General features: G+C 39.1%; 2 protein-coding genes across 4 annotated transcripts; one reads left to right on the top strand and one right to left on the bottom strand.

Annotated features, from left to right (window-relative positions):
- Nucleotides 1-37: 37 nt before the first annotated feature.
- slc6a7 (solute carrier family 6 member 7) lies at nucleotides 38-11,184 on the bottom strand. Of its 3 annotated transcripts, none has more exons than XM_035527021.1 (15): nucleotides 10,848-11,184; nucleotides 9,329-9,557; nucleotides 7,975-8,106; nucleotides 7,564-7,709; nucleotides 7,180-7,229; nucleotides 6,177-6,315; nucleotides 5,617-5,751; nucleotides 5,375-5,478; nucleotides 5,142-5,266; nucleotides 4,873-4,985; nucleotides 4,436-4,573; nucleotides 4,151-4,250; nucleotides 3,817-3,935; nucleotides 2,506-2,679; nucleotides 38-2,091 (listed from the first exon to the last, which is right to left on the bottom strand). In XM_035527021.1, exons 1-15 carry the CDS (start codon nucleotides 10,932-10,934, stop codon nucleotides 1,927-1,929), a joined length of 1,956 nt encoding a protein of 651 aa, XP_035382914.1. In that variant the 5' UTR covers nucleotides 10,935-11,184; the 3' UTR covers nucleotides 38-1,926. The 3 variants fall into 3 exon arrangements, with proteins under 3 accessions (XP_035382914.1, XP_035382915.1, XP_035382916.1); XM_035527022.1 differs by having other exon boundaries at nucleotides 9,329-9,554; XM_035527023.1 differs by having other exon boundaries at nucleotides 9,329-9,554; nucleotides 11,038-11,099.
- Nucleotides 11,185-15,662: 4,478 nt separating this feature from the next.
- On the top strand, nucleotides 15,663-22,567 carry rrm1 (ribonucleotide reductase M1 polypeptide). Its single transcript, XM_027004545.2, has 19 exons — nucleotides 15,663-15,783; nucleotides 16,852-16,940; nucleotides 17,089-17,266; nucleotides 17,370-17,470; nucleotides 17,575-17,634; nucleotides 17,746-17,785; nucleotides 17,892-18,054; nucleotides 18,387-18,528; nucleotides 18,617-18,700; nucleotides 18,861-19,022; nucleotides 19,302-19,381; nucleotides 19,570-19,771; nucleotides 19,958-20,107; nucleotides 20,240-20,461; nucleotides 20,888-20,964; nucleotides 21,077-21,212; nucleotides 21,367-21,462; nucleotides 22,038-22,226; nucleotides 22,339-22,567. Exons 1-19 carry the CDS (start codon nucleotides 15,711-15,713, stop codon nucleotides 22,525-22,527), a joined length of 2,433 nt encoding a protein of 810 aa, XP_026860346.2. The 5' UTR covers nucleotides 15,663-15,710; the 3' UTR covers nucleotides 22,528-22,567.
- Nucleotides 22,568-22,698: the final 131 nt, after the last annotated feature.

The raw sequence follows: 22,698 nt of genomic DNA, 5'->3' as shown, positions 1-22,698 counted from the left end.
ACTAGCCATTAAATCTTTTAAATCTATTTGCTTTAAGTGTATAAATATGAACATCTTAACTCCTTTCCATGAAAAATGGACTTGCTGTATATCCTATGTGCCATTATTGTAATGGTTTCTCTCTCACATATAGCGCTTATATCTGGCAATGTTAATTCAGCCAACGTCAGTATTCATATTAGTCAATACACCAAGACCAAGAACTCTTTTCTCTTGCATATGCGATGGCTGCCTTTTAAACTTACGTAAGCAACTGTCCCACCCACTCGTACTTTCAGAGGTGTAGTCAGGATGTCTTAAACAAGCTGTGTCTTGTTTTTATGAATGCCTACCTTTTTTTTTGTACACTGTCAAAGCCTAAGTGTCTTATAGCAGGTGTGCCCAACAGCGTTCCAGGAGAGCTAGTATTCTGGGGAATTTTGTAAAACTCACTACTGCAGACGTTCGTTAACTGGATCATGTGTGTTAGATTAAGGCTAAAACTCTGTAGGATGGTAGATATGGAGCCTCTTCTTGCTGGATGAAACCTTTTAAAATTATTCTTTAATAGATTGATAATTTCTTCTCTACTCAGCCCATGAGGTTCCCAGTTTTATATGATGCATATGTCAGTGATGTTTTAATCTTAAATGTTGAAATATTTAATTCCAACATAATCTGAATGAATGGAATAGCCAGAAATACTTAATCAGGGATTCTAAATATTACAACAATTGAGTAACAATTCAGTATTGGCACTGAATAGAATTAGTGCCAAGTCCAACATGCATGATGGTAACCATTTTCTTTATTGGAGCACTGCAGTTAACTCAGTTGTTGTAATATTTAGAATCCCTGATTAAGTATTTCTGGCTATTCCATTCATTCAGATTACACTGGAATGAAATAGTCTGCACCACAGGTATTAAGAGGGAAGGCTTCATTTTCTACTGGTACACTCAATGCAGTCTGACGATTTTTTTAAAACAAGACTGATGTAAAATTGTACTGAACAGCAATGCACCATCTTGGCGTGATCATGAGTTTAGAGATTAGACTTAAAGAGTGTTCCACCAGCAGAGCCAAGAGATATTTCCATGGAGCTCAGACTAAACATAGCCACATTATCTCCACTGAATCTATGTCATTTCAAAGAAGTAAACTCTACCTACCTCATGGCCTCTGTACATCATCCTTGCCATTTCTAATTATGAAAACATTAAACCCCTCTAAAAGAGTCTGTGTTCACTGGATTACTATAAGAAAAGTAACTTTAAATAAAATGTATTCCATAGTAACTGAAATTTCTGGATGCCATTTGTGCATTCAATAAAATTCATCTCTGGACCAGAGGTTGCTTCAAAAACATAAACCTAATAAAATCATTCTTTATGCAGTGAGCACTGACTTACACGAATAAAACAAATGAAATGGAACACAATAGAACTATTATCTTTAAAATGTTTTGATCTGTTCATCTTTAAGGAGGCTTTTGTCTGAACAGTTTAGTAAAAGCATTATTTCATATCATAAATTCAAATGATCATAAATAATTTAGTGTATGTATGGGAAGCATTTAAACAAAAACTTTAACTTTGAAAAATCCCCATTGGGGAAGTCCATGCTGCTCTCTATATAGTGGTTAATTGCAAAAATTATACATCCAGATAACTTTTATCAAAACTTTTGAGAACACTAGACTGAGTTTCCCCAAAAATTAAAATGCCAGAAGTACCACGCCAGAAGTACCACTTGTCAAGTACCACTCCACTGTTTACATCTCAGAGAACAGGCACTAGGCACTGCAAAAATCCACAGTGCAGTTAGTGTAGACTACATATTTTTAGTAATCACTAGGCATTGTGCTTTTGCTGGTGCTCCCATGAAATTGGGAGAGCCTTCTACACTTCACCCTCCTAACACTGGATGCTGTAGAGGAGGGCAGTGTTATGCTTCACTACTCTCCCAGGCTATGCCGGTGAAGTCCATCTCAGTCAGGGTTACAGTAAAGGGTCCTTCTATCCTCTCGGGCTCCACACGTGGCTCCTGAGTGCTGATGTTCAGGTTGTTGACACGCCAGGAGTTGAGTGGACGGATGGCTTTCTGAAAGCGCTGGAAAAGCAGGCACACAAATGACAGTTATAGTCCACAGGTTCCTACTTTGGCTGTGTGTGTATGTATGGAGGGGTGTTTCATTAGGACTACTATAAAATCCATCCTATCCATACACTGTAATGGTACCGAATACCACGCTATCAACGGGTGTGGGATAAGATACTGCCAGGAAGCCCAAACAGGAGCAACTGAGGGTAAAGGGCCTTGCTCAGAGGCTCAACAGCAGTAACTTGGCAGTGGCGGGGCTCGAACCAGTAACCTCCCAATCACAAGTCAAGTACTCTAACCACTGAGCCACCACCGCCCACTATTCTAAAATGACAGGGAAGGACAGTATATTACAAATAGAAACCTTGATCAGCTTGTTTCTTTGTTGTATAAGCCAGTAAAACAAAAGGTTAAGCAACTCACATCTTTCAGAGTGCCAGATTCCTTACAGATAGCTACAGTGGCCCAGATAGGGATCTGAATGCAGCAGACAACTCCAATACACACCCCCAGTGCCTTCCCCCACAGTGGGTACACATAGGTGCCATAATGGAGCGAGGTTCGGTACATCTCCAAGAAGATGTAGGTCAGGATAAACTACACAGAAAAAAAATCATAACGTTTTTTAGCACATATGCTACCACTAGAACACACACAGAAAGATAGAATTTCATGGGTGCACTCTAAATTATTAACACTGGAAGCTACATAGACATGGTGTTAATTTCAAGTCTCAGCTAGGGGCATTCATTTATAACTGGCTTCACTTGTGCGTGAGAGGCACAGGTGTTTTTAAAAAAGTTTTTTAAAAAAACAAAACAAAAAACTACAGGTGCCACTCGCATTGCTTTACTACATTGATGCCGAATATGATGTTGCACTCAAAGTAAGTGGATAGTTTATTTAACAAAGTTAAGAATTCCATTTGAGGTTAGAATGCATTTGAAATGAAGATGTTGAAATATGCAAACTTGGTGGCCAACATGAGAAAACATGCGTAGCGAGCATATATAAGGCCAGTGGGAGATATAAGGCCAGCTAGGGGATTTGTAGCTAGGTCTGCACACATCCTTGCTTGGGGTAGCTCTGAAGGAATTATCTGAAGTAGCCAAAAGGGCTCATCAGTGGCTGTGGATGAGGGGAGCACAGGTTAGTTGGGATCTTCAATGTCTTTGCTACATGGAGGACTGGGCAAATGTGTGAACTGTTGTATCAGGTCACTGTCATGTCTAGAGGGTTAGATCTAGATGTAACTGGTGGCATTGAGCATGTATTAACGTTGCCATTGCGGCTGGATACAGCCTTGGTCACCAGGGAGGTGAATAAGGTTTTCTGTCTAAAGAGGTTTTAATGTGATTGGTTTAAAAGTGAGCTTGGAGAGGGGTGGGTCTGGGATTCCAGACCTCACTTTTGAGCCTTCTGAAGGTGTTGTGGGCTTAATTCAGTAAAGCACTGATGAGGGGAGGTGTCTACCTGATGAGGTTGTGATGTCTATTGTGAAGTAAGTGGGCTGGACCCCATGTGAAACTTTTTAAGCACAAGATAAATTGATATCTTTCCTGTGTATAATTACAGTTATAAAATACCAAAGCTCAAAGTAATTACAGGAAACAATAAGTATATTTTACATAAACCTACAGTCATTATAAAAGCTTTTTGCATTGGTATCAATAACATCAAATCTGATTTTGATTTCAAAGAAGGACTCTACCCACACACACTATATTTACTCACCAATAATAGGAAGGGTGTGCAGAATACCCAGCATGCTTTGAAATAGAGCAACAATTTGGTGCACCATGGTGGACAGAGACAAATCATGTCCACTATATCCTGGCAGAATTGATTCACGCCTATATAAAAATAAATAAATAAATAGATTAAAAAAAAAAAAATCACATTCCCATCCATTGGACAATGTTCACATATTTCACAAAATATATGTCCAAAATGTCTTTTTTTCTCTGTCAAATACAGAGTAATCCAACATAATCACTAATTCAAAATAAAGCTGTATTGTGACCTCTGCTACAGTGAGGGCATGAGATGAACAGTGACCAAGGCGCACCATAAAAGAATGAGATGCCCAGACACATGAAGAGAGTGATAATGATGAGACCAAAACTGGTGCTGAATGAATCTATCAGGGTAAACCAGTATATTCCTCCCTGTTAGGAACACACACAAAAAAATGAGGAGAAATACACCAGTGTAACTTCAAAATGTACAGAATAAAAATAGAGCAGAATCCTTTTTTTTTCCATGCATCACACATTAAGCACAATATTCAGGTTGCACAGTGAATCCCAACAAACTGCCATACATAAAATGAAGTACTTCGACTATCACTCACATCAGTGACGAGCAACAAGCCCATCAGGTAGAAGCCAAAGCAGAGTAGGGCCAGGAACAGAATCTTGTGTTTCATATTGACCCTAAGCTGAGGGAACTCATCCAGCACTGCTGTGGTAATCCCCTCCATGTTGCCAAACTACACAGGTGAAGAATGGTAGAGATAATACCAAGAGCAGAGAAGAAAATTTATTAGCTGCATGTCATAGGCATCTGCATTTGCAGAAGGTAATTGTGTCATGATGTGGTATGGTAAATATAGCTGGCCACTAAGTGATGCAGGAAGTATGAAGAAATATTTAGCTCAAATGTATTCTGCAATCAAGAATGGCACAATATGAGGTTTTTAAAATTGCTGCCAGCAAGCCTAGCAACACAGGTTTATAACAGAGCTGCAGTTGGCATACAGAAGAACTGTCGTTTTTGAAGGAATCTTACCAGTGTATCAACTCCTAACATAAAGAGCATGAGGAAAAAAAGAATGGACCAGAAAACAGAGCCAGGCAGAAGAGCCAGGGCTTCTGGGTAGGCTACAAATGCCAAACCTGGACCTGATAGAGGAACAAAAACCATGATAAACATATGTAGAAAACAGCCCAGAATCAGTCAGTGCATCTCATGCCATGTTTCAAAGGACTCATATCTGAGGGTGAAATACTGAGGAAAGGAGTATATGTTATGTAAAGGACAAGCTGGACTAGATTTACCTGTGTCTGCAACCTGCTCCACAGGTACACCCTTCCTCCAAGCCATGTGACCCAGGATGGAGAAGATGGCAAAGCCTGCAAAGAAGCTGGTGCCACAGTTTCCTATGGTGATCACCAAGGTATCCCTGGCAGAGGAAATTGGCATTTAGGATTTAGACATTAAACCTGTTCATAATTTTCCTAACACAAACAGTGGAACACGAAGAGAACATGATTAGTAATAAAGAATTAACCTGATGACATTATTGTCGAATTTATTGTAGGAGGCCATAGACAGTAGGCCTCCTACTCCAATGCCCAGTGAGTAGAAGATCTGTGATGCAGCGTCATTCCATACCTGTAAAAGACAAATCATACTATCTTACAAATCCATGTACATTTTAGAAGCAAAGCTCAACATACAATATCTGGATGCATTCTGAGAAAAAGAAACTGTGCAACTGAGAGGTGTGAAATAATAACACTATTCCTACACCTGTGCATTAGCCAGGCGGTCCCAGACTGGTGTAAGATAGAAGGCCACACCCTGGAGAGAGCCCTCCAATGTCGCCCCTCTGATGATCAGAACTATCAGCACAAAGTAGGGGAAGGTGGCTGTCACATATACCACCTAAAAGTTAAGAAGGGGATGTAAATGATGCAATAATCAGATTACTGCCCAAACATTATGCTATTGACACTACACTACTGTGAAAGTACAGCTATAATTGAACTGTGGCAATGTTTAGTAATGTTATTATAATTAAACATTGTGAATGTTGATTCACAATCAACATTACAACATTGTGAATTCTCATGGTGAATGTTTAATAATGTATCTACTGCTGACCAACATGGGAACCAATTATAACAATCTGACTACCAGGTATATGATCATTTGAAGTTGCACAGGATTCAGTCTTCCAGTCCTCAATATATACTATCTGCAGATTCTGTGTAGTACAAACTGCTGGTAAATATTAGATCTTACATTAATCCTGCTTCCCCTAAATAGTCCCCATCCTAAGTGAGCTGTTGCTGGTTTAAACAAGTTACCTTTCCTGAGCTGCGAATGCCCTTCAACATGCAGAGGAAAATGATGACCCATGCAGCTAGTAAACACAGAGCAAGCTCCCATCTGACAGGCCCAGGGTCTTGCAGGCCATGACTGTTTACCACACCCAGGACACGCTCACTGCAAAACACAGACACACACACACCTTGTTAAATTCAAAATTAGAAGAATTTTACCAACCACCACTGTTTCCTGCAACACATTAACATATAATAAGAATATGTAGTGGTCTGGGCCATCTATGCTCCTGTTTAATTGCGTCATGTAGGATGAGCAGAGACGGAGTCGAACGCAGGTAAAGGGTTTTAATGATATAGAGGGGCAATCCAAAGGCACAGTCAGATAACAAGCAGAGGTAATAACCAGCAAATACACGAATAGCAAACAAATTCAATAAGGAACAGTAATAAGAATAAATCCAGGTAACAGGTAAAAACAGATCAACAACCATAAAATCGATAATAAATAGCAATGCTTGGAATCTTAGGGCAGCCAGATGAGACTTTGCAATGACCAACTGGAAAAACAAAGCTTTTATAGGTGAGCTAATGAGAGATAACTAGTAACAGGTAGATTTAGTAGGCAGGTGATCTGGACCGAACTAGGGGTTTGTGGGTAGTAAGTAGTGAGTATTGAGTCCAAGTGGAAGGTATGACATTATATCAGATTTGCTGCAAGAATGAGTCTATGCATCTTAGACAGCAGGACCTTCTCAGAACTGAAACATACTCTGTTTGCTCTACATTATTTAGCATTATTTTCAAGAATAGGAACATAATATAAAACCTTTATGTAGAGCTAATGAACATAGTATAGACTTCAATTAAGTTTAATGGTCAATGAATTGTTTGTTACACATACATTTAAAAAATATTTTTTATTTGTTAAATGTTTCACAATATGATTGACATGTTACCATCAGTCAGTCAGTTTTTCTGGGTAAAACAAGGAATACATAACAGCATCATAACGGAGCATACTTACTTCCAGAACACCTCAGGTGGACTAAGATGGTTTGTCTTATTGGTGGAGTTCTGTGGATTAAACAGGATAAATTATATCATACATGTGTAAAAACATAAAGTATATTGCAGGACTATTTGCTGTCTTTTTGCTGAGCTTTACTATTTTACTAACCAGCAGTTTTTGTTGTTAAATTATTAAGTTGTGAAATTAGGTGGTTCTCTGGGAATGGTTTATGGTAAACAACAACAAAGTCCAATGTTATTCAAAACTTCCTCTTAAAAAGCTGTTTGTCATTCATTTATTAGCACAGTGATTCTATGGCATTTAGGCCATGTTTGCTCACATCAAAATCAAAGCTGACATGCAAAGTCACTTCATGATTAGTAGTTAAATAACACTTACACACAGTGGAGCATTAGCAGGAGCATCACAGGACCATGGCAGTGGGCTCTGAAAGGAACTACCCAGGTAATAAAATGTCCAAGCAATGATTACATTGTAGTAGAGGCACACTAATGTGGAAACACACAGCATCCCTATGCCAATCCCTGGAGAAGGAACAGACAGGAGAATACAGGCAAGATCCACATTGTGTAAAACTCTTGAATCATCCCAACAACACAGCTGACAGGTGATACTTTACCGGTGACACTGTAATACAAATAAGCCAGAGCATGAAAAACACTTACTTGCTCAACACTTAAGATGGACTTACAAACTATGAATACTATATAAAACCCAAAACAAATTATGTAAATGCCTCCAGGTCTCCCCGCCCCTTCAGGAATGAAGTGCACTGTGGCATGATGGTACCTTTAAGCAGTGGGCAGCACTTCCAGACAGTGATGGGACCTGCAGATCCATACTGGCCCAGGCTGAGCTCCATCAGGAAGAGAGGCATGCCCGTGAAGAAGAGCATGATGAAGTATGGGATGAGGAACACGCCTACGACAACACAAACAACACTGCTGTCTCACCCACTTACTGCATTCACAGCTTCATACAGCATCCATTTGGGTTGCAATGACATGGAGCATCAAAAGATCAACAGAGCTGAATACCTTCTACAGAATCTTTGCTGCTATCCTGTTATCAATTAAACATTAGTTAATACACAGTTCATAAATCCTCACTGATAAATCTTTACATCAGATCATTCAATAATTGTTGCATATATCAGTACAGATGTGTCAAATCATAGTGTACTCTTGTAAAGGAGTATTTAATTCAAACAGATTCAACTCACAGAATTTCTAAATGAGTAGTGTGCAAGTATGCTTTTCCAGTAATGCATCAAAAATCAGCTGAAAGTAAAACACCAAAGTAAAACACCAGTGGAAATGTGACTTTGGACGAATGCAACTTTGATCAGCAGGGGCATCTCTATTACATGTGAGAGGTTCACACCCAACACATACCAAAGAAGGAATAGAGCTGTTCTCCACAACTAGAAGCTGCCCAAGTCTTTTCAAAGGATTAGAGCTACACAGTTTTGGTCGGTACTGCATGTGTGTGAGTATGTAGCTGACTATAATCTTAGGATCAGCTTTCACACTCTTCAGTCTGGCAATGTGTTACCTTGGTTTCAAATCTGGTCCATTCACACTGCTTATTTAAAAAAAAAAAAACTTTTTCACTACTAAATTAAATGAAATAATGTGTATAGAGATTATAATTTAGCACACAAAAATATGATACATCACTATTTTGCTGTGCAATTGTCCTATAATATAATTTAACATACCACCAACCACTATTACCTAGAAAACCACATACTATATGTGTGCCACACAACCTGGCCACAGAAAATTGTTATCTTGAATGGGTGTAACAGTAAGATTTTATAATGATACTGATATCACATACATCTTATGCCACAATTTTAACCATCCACTTCTAAGGACAAGGACCTCTCTGCCTTGCTAATTTGTTTACTTGTACTGTGCAAAAGATAAAGATGGCACAATGGTCAAATGGTCAAATGATCAGGTACACTGCATACCAATGCAGAGTGCTGCTTTATTTTGCGCTTTTCTTCAAGCGCCCCCCCCCCCCACACACACACACACACACACACACACACACACACACACACACACACACACACACCAGACCTACTCTCACTCTCCACTCAGATGCAATTTCACCCCTGCTGGCAATAACTCACCTCCACCATTGCGGTAGCAAAGGTAAGGGAACCTCCAGACATTTCCCAGGCCAACACAGTACCCAATGCAGGAGAGCAGAAACTCATTCTTGCTACCCCATTGCTCCCTGGGATGTTGAGGTTGTTGTGGAAGGGCAGGAGAAGGGGGGCGAGACCCATCATGTGACTGGGAAGCCATTCTGCTGGGACTCTGTGAGACAGTGAACCCATTGGACTGTACTGCATTCTGCTAAAGACAACATGGAATTCAGTCAGATTCATTTGTATATTAACTGGTTTTCAAGTCATTCTCTCCTCTTGATGCTTAAAGGCCTTAAAGGGTTTGTTTAAAAATAAGCCAATAGTAGTGCATAAGGCCATCATCAAACCAGTCAACCTTTTTTAGTCCTTTATGACCTGAAATACTGCCATGTATATTGAAGAGAAAGGTATTTTTACCATGTGAATGTCTGATTCCAACAAGCAATCACATATGAATTCTATGTTTATACTAAATGTATATGATTAATTAAATGTTATGCATAAAATGTATTCATTAAAAAAAGAAACATAAAAAACTTTAAACAGTATTGCCCAATGGCATGAAAGAAACTTCTGAAGTGAACAAGGCATGATCTTTGACATTAGCAAACTATTTACATGGCTACATGATAAACCAATCAGGATTTGGTTCAGCTCCATAATGAAAAGGAAGTAATTCTGGTTGCCAGAGGAACAATGAAGAGGACAGGTGATCATAAAAAGAGGAAACATTATAGCCACTTCAAGTCGGTTACACTTCATGTATACATATCTGCAAACTGGTACACTAGACCAGAACAAAAGATTTCGTTTTGATTAACACAGATTTGCAGAAAGTGCTATAGGTGACAATGGAAAGTGCTCAGCGAGCTGAAGAAACAAAACTCCTTTAGCGTTGTGTGTCTTGGGGTTCTTCTAGTGGCTTTTAATATAAGCTTCTTTAAAGAATGTCCATGTATCATAAGCTACGTAAACAATTGCCACAAAATTCAGTGCGTGGGCGGCTTCAATGCTACTAGACGAGGTTTGACCTGCCTAGGGAATTTCTGCATTTGAAACAACTGTGGATATTACATATATTAAGGCCACAGTTTCTAATTATAAAATCCCTTGTCATTCAAAATCACTTTTAAATTTTAATTTTGCTACTTTACCATTCTTCAAGTCACATACCCTAACTATGGTGCCAATATGTAGACCCTTGTTTTCCAGAAGTTATAATAATTACCGAAACGATAAATAGCTTTAAAATGATCTACCTCATGAGGAATGAGGACAAACAGGTTTTATTACTAGCTATATTAACAAACCAGCTAGACAGGGCTAAGAGAATAGAGCTCACCAGTTAAACTGCCTTTCCAAAATAGAAATCCTCAAATACTCTGAAGAAGCAACACCGCAAACCAATACTTGATTTAATTTAATCCATTAAATTTCCATCTAATCCTACCGCTCCTTTATCTCTTATGTTCAACAAACCCATGTTCCCAGGTACTACCTTAGCCTCCTCACTCGGCATCTCTCCAGGGGATGAGTCGAAGCTTTTCTTCTGATGCTCGTTACATAGTTCCGGTAAGGGTTTCATCGAAACGTTTGACTGGCCAAAAAAAACTTGCCAGTATTTTTAAGCGTTTTGATATTTCGATGGATTATAAAAGTAACATAAGGCTAAAGTAAAATTACACTACCAAAAGCAGCGCAGGTGTACTTCAATTCGCCATGTTGTCCAAAAGGTGAGGGAGGAGGGTAATGGGAGGTTCTGTTCTCGTAGCAGTCAGAGTTTACCTATGTACAAGTTGTCTAGCCTGAAGTATAGCCACTCCTCTTGAAAAACTTTGTCGTATTGTCTGTATATCTCTATTGCTATTTATAGGCTCTATCTTTTGTGAGCTGTTTCAGTGACTTTAAGTGGAATTTAATTGTGACTCTCAAAATGATTTATTTGTGTTTATATATATATATATATATATATATATATATATATATATATATATATATATATATATATATCCTAAATCTAATTTACATCAGCATATAATTGACAAGCCAAACTGGAAAAAAAGAAAAACAACCGACCCAAGGCAAAAATATAACATTACAGGTCATCTCTTTAATCTGTTTCATTTTTCTGTACAGTGAAAGGCTCTTTAAATTTGCTCTCATTTCAACAGGAAACCACGCTGCCACACTCTAACGACAGGAAACTGCTACTTTTATGCTGCTTGTAGCATATCCTTTTTATAAGCACCTTTCACACAATATAGATATATAATATATATTATAGCTCCAAAGACTGCCTTTAATGTTTCTTTGAATAGTATTTTCTGGCAGTAAGAGAACAATCATTAATATGATCATATGTTTTTGGTTATTATATGTAATGTATGCCCTGTACTGAGAGAAGATTTTACACTACTCTTTTTTCTTTTGTAAGGAGTCTACTGTAGAAGACTGTGTGTTGACTACCTCATGCTTCTATAAGAAATGTACAATTATATCATAGAGGTGTGGCTACTTTCTCACAAACACAGAATGAAAAGGGAAGAGATGTTGCAGGCATGATGGATGCCCAACACAGCAATGCATATACACTCTTGGGCCCTTGTGGCAATTTTTTTCATTTACCTGACACTTTTATCCAAAGTGACTTACAATTATGACTGAGTACAACTTGAGGGTTAAGGGTCTTGTTCAGAGGCCCAACAGTGGCAGGGCTTGAACCAGCAACCTTATGATTATAAATCAAGTACTTTAACCACTGAGCTGCAACTGCCCTAAATAAGGCTTACAAGCCTTACAATAAGGCTTACCCACATACAAAACTATATTTCACTGGTATTACCAGGAATCATGAAATCTGAAGAAAGTGCTCATTTAAGTAGGTCATTGTGCATTGTTGAGCCTCCTGATGCCTTAACATCATACTATCATTACATGCTTACCTGTAAATTTGTGTGCTGATGTCGCCAACTTTATCTCATCTGCCCTTCAGCAGTTTGTGCTTGTTAGGACTAATTAGGCTGTTTGCTTAGACTGAACATAAATGATGAAGTCAGAATTTCTCAAGAGACCTCCATATGTCATGATTGATGATCAGAAACCTTCAAAAAAGGTTTTGTAAGGATTGACCTTTTGACCTTTAGACAATGCAATGTATTTTTTGAGGAAATAAGTCTAAATACTAAATACAATAATGTAAATTTTAAAGACTTTAGATGTCCTTGTTCAGTGTAACACCCCCTAAAGGTAAATTTTGCATACCTCACCGGAACCTCAATCTATGAAAGTGTTTCAAAATAGGAAATAATCACTTACATGGTTTATGAGTTATAGCAATTTAGGTCATATATAGCAAGGCTACAATGATTGATTTTGGATACCATGGAGAATAAAAAAATCTAACATCTTTGAAAATTATTTATTTACAGAGCCCACAAATTGCAAGACGAATTTAAAAATGATAGGCTAAAATTCCGGATACCCAGATAACATACTACTTTCGCCAAATATTACAGTACACGACCCAAGCTACCTTCGTGGTGTACTGCATCCTGTCAGGTAACGGTGGCGGAAAATCTTTCCCAAGTGGGCGGAGCTTCATACGTTTCATGCGATCTCGTAGTATAGTTAGTTTGGCGCATACTGAATGCTATATGGAATACTACTGCGAGGACCAGTATCCAGTATATACTGGTGGAGTGTGCAGTTTACAGTATATAGTAGGCTATTTCGAACAAAGCCTAGGATTTAGTGACCTCATTGCGGTTTGATTCGCTGCAGCGCCCCCTTCAGGCTGAGTAGGATCATCTCGCTCACCTGAGTAGCGGGATGGACTACTGTTGACTGAGTTTCATTTATCTAGGCCTTACGGTTTGGTTTGCATAATGCGTGCAGAAAAGAATAAATACGCTTCTTGTAATAACAGTATGTAGTTTTCAATAACAAATATACCTGTTTTATTGGGCAATCTTATTTATTATTTTACGCAAGGAAGGTTATAGCTGAAATGTAGCTCGGAGACCATACACTAAAAATATCATAATATGCATAAGTTAAAGAAGACGTGGCCGTTACCTAGTTTATATTTATTACTTAAAGCAATTTGGATTTAATCCTTGTAAGTGAATTTGTCTTAAAAAACAGGGCGGGCTATTTTTGTTCTAAATCACTTTTGAGATAGGCTACGTAACTTCCTAAGATAGGAACTTTGTTATCACATTTTTTACTTGTATTTCTGGCACAGCATAAAATTCTAGCTAACAAATTAACATATGTCATCATTTTGGTAACAACAACAAAAAAATTTAATCCCACCAGACAACCGAAACAGCTTCACGACTTTTACAAGCGGGTAACAGGAAGAAATACTATGAGAAGCCGTTAGAGCGAAATCGGTTAAACATTTGTGCGTGCACACTAATTTAAATTTGCGTACGATAATTCGCACTTGAATATACACTTAGACTATGCTCGTGTGTAGAACAAATCCAGGCATTTCAATGTTTATTCCCTGTTGAATCAACGTCATGGGCCGAGGTTGAATAACCACTGAACTTTGTTTGGATTTTGAATAGTGAACCAACGGTGATACCGCGAAATTTTCAGTGCGCCCGGAAGTCATTGTTTTACAGATATGCGCAAGTGTGTCATAGATATGAACAAGTGTTTTATGGGTGTGTGCAAGTGTTTCATAGTTATAAGCAAGTGTTTCATAGGTATGTGCAAGTGTTTTATAGATATACACAAGTGTTTCATAGGTATGCGCAAGTGTTTCATAGGTATGTGCAAGTGTTTTATAGATATGCACAAGTGTTTCATAGGTATGCGCAAGTCTTTCATAGGTATGTGCATGTATCACAGGTATGCACAAGTGTTTCATAGGTATGCGCAAGTGTTTCATAGGTATGCGCAAGTGCTTCATAGATATGCACAAGTGTTTCATAGATATGCCCAAGTGTTTCATTGATATGTGCTAGTGTTTCATAAGTATGCGCAAATGTTTCATAGATATGTACAAGTGTTTCATAGATATGCGCAAGTGTTTCATAGGTATGTGCTAGTGTTTCATAGGTATGCGCAAGTGTTTCATAGGTATGCGCAAGTGTTTCATAGGTATGCGCAAGTGCTTCATAGATATGCACGAGTGTTTCATAGATATGCCCAAGTGTTTCATAGATATGTGCTAGTGTTTCATAAGTATGCGCAAGTGTTTCATAGATATGTGCAAGTGTTTCATAGGTATGCGCAAGTGTTTCATAAGTATGCGCAAGTGTTTCATAGGTATGTGCTAGTGTTTCATAGATATATGCAAGTGTTTTATCGGTGTGTGCAAGTGTTTCATAGATATGCATAAGTATTTTATGGGTGTCTGCGAGTGTTTCATAGATATACGCAAGTGTTTCATAGGTATGTGCTAGTGTTTCATAGGTATGCGCAAGTATTTCATAGATATGTGCAAGTGTTTCATAGGTATGCGCAAGTGTTTCATAGGTATGTGCATGTATCACAGGTATGCACAAGTGTTTCATAGGTATGCGCAAGTGTTTCATAGATATGCCCAAGTGTTTCATAGGTATGTGCTAGTGTTTCATAGGTATGCGCAAGTATTTCATAGATATGTGCAAGTGTTTCATAGGTATGCGCAAGTGTTTCATAGGTATGTGCATGTATCACAGGTATGCACAAGTGTTTCATAGGTATGCGCAAGTGTTTCATAGATATGCCCAAGTGTTTCATAGATATGTGCTAGTGTTTCATAAGTATGTGCAAGTGTTTCATAGATATGTGCAAGTGTTTCATAAGTATGCACAAGTGTTTCATAAGTATGCGCAAGTGTTTCATAGGTATGTGCTAGTGTTTCATAAATATATGCAAGTGTTTTATCGGTGTGTGCAAGTGTTTCATAGGTATGCGCAAGTGTTTCATAGATATGCATAAGTATTTTATGGGTGTGTGAGAGTGTTTCATAGATATGCGCAAGTGTTTCATAGGTATGTGCTAGTGTTTTATAGATATGCACAAGTGTTTCATAGGTATGCGCAAGTGTTTCATAGGTATGTGCAAGTGTTTCATAGATATGCACAATTATTTTATGGGTGTGTGCGAGTGTTTCATAGATATGCGCAAGTGTTTCATAGGTATGCGCAAGTGTTTCATAGGTATGTGTAAGTGTTTCATAGGTATGTGCAAGTAGTGTGCGTGTGTGCAAGTGTTTCACTGATTTCACCCTAAACGGCTCCATAGATTTCAACCTAAACGGCCACCATAGACAACCCTCAGTTCTCGCACGTCATTTCCGGTCTTTCTGGCGCGATTTGAAGTTTTTCGAGCTTTATTTCCTACTTCAGCTGGTCAAGAGTTGATGCCAGACCTCAGTTCTGATTCTAGAATTTGTTTTGCACTTTTCTTCAAAAATATGCACGTGATCAAGCGAGGTGAGTTTTTTTTAGCCAGCCACGCCTCTTGTATGGTAAATGCATTTCTGATTAGTAAGGTGTCAGTTCTTTAGTTAGCTATTTGTTGCTAAATATGTTGAAAATATCTTACTAACGGACTAACTAGCTAGCAGATAATATTAACGTATCGTGAAACCATTGAGTGAAAATTAGCTGCCATGGCTTTGGAAATTGGCTGACGCTATCTAACCTAATGGTCAATCTAGCCAAGTCTAATTTGTACCATTATTTTGCTGGCTAACGGTTTTTCCAATGTTGCTAAGATGGCTAACATGGATATATTCTTATCGCTAGATAGCTATCGGGAGCAACCAGATGTTTTGTTTTTGTACAATTGAGAAAAGAGGAGTAGAATATTATATCAGCTGGCTGGCCAAGTTAACTAAAAGGTAGAAAGCATCAAACCACGAAACTGAAGACGGCTCTTAGTTTTTGACTAATTGCATAGGTTAGCTAACCGCTAGCTGGGTTAGCTAACTAGCTAGCTATTTTATAAATAAGTACTGTAATTTTCGCAACATTTTGGCCATCTACCAGAAAGCGCATTTAAGTTAAAGGTAGTTATCTAACCTAACGAATTAGCAAATTTCCGAATCATATGTTGCCATCACCGCTTTTTGGATTTATTTGTTTAAACTTACTAACTAGCTAACCTAACTACCTTATTCTATTGTCACTTTTGTTGGCGCCAAATGGCCTGTGGCGATTTGTAAAGAACACTAGCTAGCCATCTGCTAATGCTAGTTAACGTTTACATAGACTTATCCTAATTATTTTTTTAGTTCAATATTCTCTTCATATAAATATTTATTAGAACTGAGTTAAACCAGTTTCCATATTGTCTTTCTTATGGACAAAGGCTATTCATGGGTTAGACATTAAACTCGTTGCTTCTTAACCAATGCATTTCGAATGTGAGTAATTTTCAGACTAAACAGCTGTCAAAGCTGTGTGGTGCTCTCTGATATGTTCTCTCTTGTTTGGCCAACAGCAAGCAAGCTTAAGGCATTTAAACTACATAGTAACCAGTGTTTTCTATTTTTGCAGATGGACGCCAGGAGCGTGTTATGTTTGATAAAATCACCTCACGTATTCAGAAGCTCTGCTATGGACTTAATGCTGAATTTGTTGATCCTGTGTGTATAAATTTTTTATGGCCCTTCCCCTTGTATGATTAGTAAACAATCCTTTGCATCTTTTTAAAAAGAATTTTTTTAATTTTACTACTTTTGTGACTTGAATGATATATTGCTAAACATTTGCATCATGTTTCTATGTTCACAGACTCAGATCACCATGAAGGTTATCCAGGGCCTGTACAGCGGTGTGACTACTGTTGAGCTGGACACACTAGCTGCAGAGACTGCAGCCACTCTCACCACCAAACACCCTGACTATGCCATCCTGGCAGCCCGCATTGCAGTCTCCAACCTGCACAAGGAGACCAAAAAGGTCTTCAGTGGTAAGTAATCATGTATGGAATGTATGCTTTCCTTGTGCATCTCCTGAGCATATTTGAAGGGCTACTTGAGAGCTTGTCTGTGTTTTTCTTACACTAATTTCAGATGTTATGGAGGACCTTTATAACTATGTTAATCCATTGAATAAATGGCACTCACCTATGATCTCCAAAGAGACCCTTGACGTAGTCTTGGAAAATAAGGATGTAAGAGAACTGACACATTTCTTTTCCTACATTCTGCTTGTGTAGTATTGTCTAAAACTATTATACTAAATTTTTTGGTTATACCCTCTTTCTCCTCTTAACAGCGCCTCAATTCAGCCATCATCTATGACAGGGATTTCTCGTACAATTTCTTTGGCTTCAAGGTAGTTTTAAGTCTCATAAGAACACTTGGTGTATGGTTGATAACCACAGACCACTATGACAGTTGTAAACAAATTGCCTTGCTACTACTGTACATTTCTATATTTTTCTAGACTTTGGAACGGTCATATTTGCTTAAGATAAATGGAAAAGGTATGATTTACAATTAAGGTATTCAAGCTATTTCTGGATGTTTCTGATTTTAAGCAGCAAAGAGTGTGAAATGGAATTCACTCTGGTTTTCCATGTCTGTGTACAGTCGCAGAGAGGCCTCAGCACATGCTAATGAGAGTAGCAGTTGGGATCCATAAGGAGGATATTGCTGCTGCCATTGAGACCTACAACCTGCTATCTGAGAAGTGGTTCACTCATGCCTCACCTACGCTCTTTAATGCCGGTACCAACAGGCCTCAGCTCTCCAGGTACATAACAGAGGGAGACATGTTGCATTTCAGAATTCAGACATGAGGGGGCAGTTTGGCATCGGAAGCAAGCATTAAACCCAGTGTACTTGGTAGGCAGTTGCTCTCTATCAGGTGTTTATATATGATTCTTGAAAACACCATTAATTGTACTCAATAAGGTGATTAGTTTACCAGATGGTATGCCAGAGTGTTAGCATGTGTGTGTCTATAATGTATTTATTTGCTAGGGATGCAACTTCTTACTGATAAAAATTTAACCAAATGTTTGCATAATTACTGATTTGTCATAAAAAATTACCTGGTTTTATGAATGTATTTGATATCTGCAGCTGTTTTTTGCTGGCTATGCGTGATGACAGCATTGAAGGGATCTATGACACACTGAAACAATGTGCCCTTATCTCAAAATCTGCTGGAGGCATCGGTGTGGCAGTGAGCTGCATTAGAGCCACGGGCAGTTACATTGCAGGAGTAAGCCTTTCAAATTCATCTAATTACAGCCCAAATTGATTTATCACAGAAGTGAGGAAATCAAAACTAACATTTATCCGTTTATCAGACAAATGGCAATTCAAATGGACTGGTTCCTATGCTCCGTGTGTACAACAACACAGCACGCTATGTTGACCAGGGAGGAAACAAGGTAAGACTAGACACTAGAGAGCGTGTGTGCGTGCGTGCATACGTACCTACCGACTATTGTTTATGGAATGTGGTGCACACTTCAACATGTATTGTCTTCAACATTCACATTGATCTTCTGATATTAACCATATCTCATACCTGATTGACATCAATTTCAGAGGCCTGGAGCGTTCGCCATGTACCTGGAGCCCTGGCACTTTGACATCTTTGACTTCCTGGAGCTGAAGAAGAACACTGGTAAAGAAGAGCAGAGGGCCAGAGATCTGTTCTATGCCCTCTGGATCCCTGACCTCTTCATGAAGAGAGTGGAGACCAATGCGGTAGGCACAGCATATCAGAGAAGAGCTGTATTACTGCTTATCTTGACACAAGAAATGGGGGAGACGCAGCATTTATAGGAGTGTAGTTAACGCTAATGATCCCAGAATTTTTTTTTTCTTTTCCCCCATTGGGGGGGGGGGGGGTTGTGCTCTATTAGTAGCAAAGTACATCAGTAATCCTGCTCAGAGATGCTTTTTGAGAACCGGTTCAGGTCCTAATATGCCCCCTGCCCTTTCCAGTGTATAATAATAATTTTGTACTATTAATTGTGTTTTCAGGACTGGTCTCTCATGTGTCCAAATGACTGTCCCGGGTTAAATGAATGCTGGGGAGAAGAGTTTGAAAAACTGTACACGAGGTAAAAGATGATGTACACTCTTGCATGTGTAAAGCAGGAATGACCTTGTTTTAGTTTGTGTCAAGGTTACATCACATTTTAATTTGAACATAATTTTAAAAAAATCTTTTCAGCTCATCTTTTAAATTTTACACATCTCTTTTACACAAGCTGTCTTTTGATCTGAATGAATGCTTGCATCACTGTAGGTATGAGCAGGATGGCAGGGCGAAGCGAGTGGTGAAGGCCCAGCAGTTGTGGTACACCATCATTGAGTCTCAGACAGAGACTGGCACTCCCTACATGCTCTATAAAGATGCCTGCAATCGGAAGAGCAACCAGCAGAATCTGGGCACCATCAAATGTAGCAACCTTTGCACAGAAGTCATAGAGTATACCAGCAAAGATGAGGTTCATATATTCCACATTATTTAATAGAGTAATGTCAGAATGGTTAAATGTTGTCAGTGGATACCTTATGAGCAAAAGGAAAATAGTCCATAGGCTTGAGATTTTGCAGGGTTTTTTCTTGTATAAACCCCTTTTTAAAATGTATGTATTTATAAAATCTAAAATATTCTTGTTTTATATTTTTAGGTGGCTGTGTGCAACCTTGCATCCATTGCTCTCAACATGTACGTCACACCTGAGAGAACCTATGATTTCCAAAAATTGGCATCTGTCACAAAGGTTATTGTTAGGAACTTGAACAAAATCATTGACATAAATTTTTACCCTGTCCCAGAGGTGAGTTGGTTTTTCATTTTTAGTTTTGTTGTGGAATATTTCCTACAATTTGCAGTTGTAGAAAATATTTTATGATTGATTATGATTGTGATTCTCTCTCTTCCCCCCCCCCCCCCCCCCCCCGAAAAAAAGGCAGAGAAATCTAACAAGCGTCACAGGCCCATTGGCATAGGAGTACAGGGTCTGGCTGATGCTTTTATCCTCATGCGTTTCCCCTTTGAAAGTGCAGAAGCTCAGCTGCTCAACACGCAAATCTTTGAAACAATCTACTATGCTGCCATGGAATCCAGCTGTGAGCTGGCTGCTGAGCATGGCCCATATGAGACCTACGTTGGCTCTCCTGTCAGCAAGGGTGTAAGTGTCCAAACCACAGCACAGCTCAATAGGCTTTGCGATTTAATCTAGATCAGCTTCAGGTGTAACGTCAATGCTGACCACAAAATCCTGCTGTCTCAATTGCAATCTAGATAATTGGTCTGACAGGGCTTCACTTGAGCTTGTTGGGGCTTTAAGAGCAGAGGGCAGTGGTGGCTCAATGGTTAGGGTGCTTGGCTTGTGGTTGGGAGGTTGCTTATTCAAGCCCTGCTGCTGCCGAGTTGCCGCTGTTGGGTCCCTGAGCAAGACCCTTTACCCTCAGTTACTCCTGTCTAGGTTTGGGCTGCCTGGCTGTATCCTAGCCCACACCCGTTGCTGACATTGATGGCATGGCAGTCAGCAGTGGTATTCTGTACCTCTTTTATACTGTGCTTGTGTTTAAGAGCATGTTTTTGTTCTCGTCAGATCCTGCAATATGACATGTGGGACAGGACCCCAACAGACTTATGCGACTGGAAGGCCCTGAAGCAGAAGATTGCCAAGTAAGTCAGCCTTTTAGTAGAACTCTCCTTTCTGCTCTGTTCTGCCTCATCATGATTCGAGTGCATAAATGTCAGATGTGTCTGACTAACCAGGCTTTGGTTTTGTCTGCAGGCACGGCGTGCGCAACAGTCTGCTGATAGCCCCCATGCCCACTGCCTCCACAGCGCAGATTCTGGGTAACAATGAGTCCATAGAGCCTTACACAAGCAACATCTACACGCGCAGGGTACTGTCTGGAGAGTTTCAGGTAAGATTGTCACTTATGATTCTTTGATGAGACAAGTCCACTTTGTTCATCTTAATTGTGTATGTGTGTACAGCAGTCATTTTTTTAATGAAATGTGTTTAAATACTAAATCTACTGAAGTCATCGTATGTCCATCGTAATGTCCATCTTTCAGATTGTGAATCCTCACTTGCTGAAAGACCTCACAGAACGAGGACTGTGGAACGAAGACATGAAAAATCAGCTGATTGCTCATAATGGATCGATCCAGGTGAGTAAAGACTTTGTCAAATCAGAGGGTACACGAAATGGGCACCATTTATTTTACTTACCATGTCTCACTGAGTGCATTTACATGCACTTAGTAATGTTAATAATTTGATTTCGCCAGTTGTTTGATTATTCAAGTGGTCATGTAAACAGCTTGTCCCAACTACTTAGATCAAATTCTGGCCTAGAAATCAGATTAAGAAATCAGCAAAATAACTCAGTACTCTTATCCTGATTTCTTTTGGATTACTCAGTCTGAGCATGCTCACAAACCGTAACTGAATGGAGTGTAGCGCTGTCCTGGAAGTGTAGCAGAATTGAATGCAGAACCCGCTCAATAAAAAAAAAACCGCTGTTTCCATCTTTGCATCAGTATAGAGGATAGGCAGCATTTTGCACTATTAACCATTGAGTCCATGTTTACAAAATGCTGTAGCAGGACATTTGAAGTTTGTCACATTATTCTGTGAGACTTAGCAGGTTGCAAAGTAGAAATCCCATTATTGGCTTTCCCATTATCTTAATACCCAAGTGCATGTAAACGCAGTGATTTTCTTCATGGACTTCATTTTGCAGGGTATCCCCACAATCCCAGATGACCTGAAGGAGTTGTATAAGACTGTATGGGAGATCTCCCAGAAGGTGGTTATTAAGATGGCTGCTGACAGAGGAGCTTTCATTGACCAGAGCCAGTCCCTCAATATCCACATTGCTGAGCCCAACTATGGCAAGCTCACCAGCATGCACTTTTATGGTTGGAAGCAGGTGAGTCATGCAGTGTCAGTCTTGGTGTCTTTGTTTTCACTAAAGCTTTGAGTATGATGGTGGAATAAGTGAGCAAAACACGGTGTTAATGCTAGGGTAATTCTTTCAAAAGGGCCTCAAGACTGGCATGTACTACCTGCGGACAAAGCCAGCAGCCAACCCTATCCAGTTCACCCTCAACAAAGAGAAACTGAAGGAGAAGCAAGACACCAAGAGCAGAGAGGAGACCAAGGAGCGGAACAAAGCTGCAATGGTGTGCTCTCTGGATAATCGTGATGAGTGTCTGATGTGTGGCTCATAAAATTGTCTGTTTATAATTATATCTAAAATCTTCATAATTACTTCATATGGTTGGTTTGTTTGTACAGAAAATTAGCACTGAATAATGGTTATCAGTGATTTATTTACTTAATCTTACATTTTCCACACATTCAAGGTTAAATTCAGGCCATGTTAGACAGGTATGTTGGTA

The sequence above is a fragment of the Electrophorus electricus genome, chromosome 6, assembly GCF_013358815.1.
Source record: "Electrophorus electricus isolate fEleEle1 chromosome 6, fEleEle1.pri, whole genome shotgun sequence".
NCBI classification, from domain to species: domain Eukaryota; kingdom Metazoa; phylum Chordata; class Actinopteri; order Gymnotiformes; family Gymnotidae; genus Electrophorus; species Electrophorus electricus.
Note: the sequence above shows the minus strand (reverse complement) of the source record. Positions and strands in the feature narration are given on the sequence as shown.

Excerpts from the sequence above, each read along its gene's own strand:
- slc6a7 (XM_035527021.1), bottom strand. The coding sequence starts at position 10,934 with ATGAAACCCTTACCGGAACTATGTAACGAGCATCAGAAGAAAAGCTTC. Across the intron at positions 9,558-10,847 it reads TGCCGAGTGAGGAGGCTAAG|CAGAATGCAGTACAGTCCAA; the intron begins GTAGTACCTGGG and ends TGTTGTCTTTAG. Across the intron at positions 2,680-3,816 it reads GCACACCCTTCCTATTATTG|TTTATCCTGACCTACATCTT; the intron begins GTGAGTAAATAT and ends TTTTCTGTGTAG.
- rrm1 (XM_027004545.2), top strand. The coding sequence starts at position 15,711 with ATGCCAGACCTCAGTTCTGATTCTAGAATTTGTTTTGCACTTTTCTTC. Across the intron at positions 16,941-17,088 it reads ATGCTGAATTTGTTGATCCT|ACTCAGATCACCATGAAGGT; the intron begins GTGTGTATAAAT and ends CTATGTTCACAG. Across the intron at positions 19,382-19,569 it reads TTTGAAAAACTGTACACGAG|GTATGAGCAGGATGGCAGGG; the intron begins GTAAAAGATGAT and ends GCATCACTGTAG.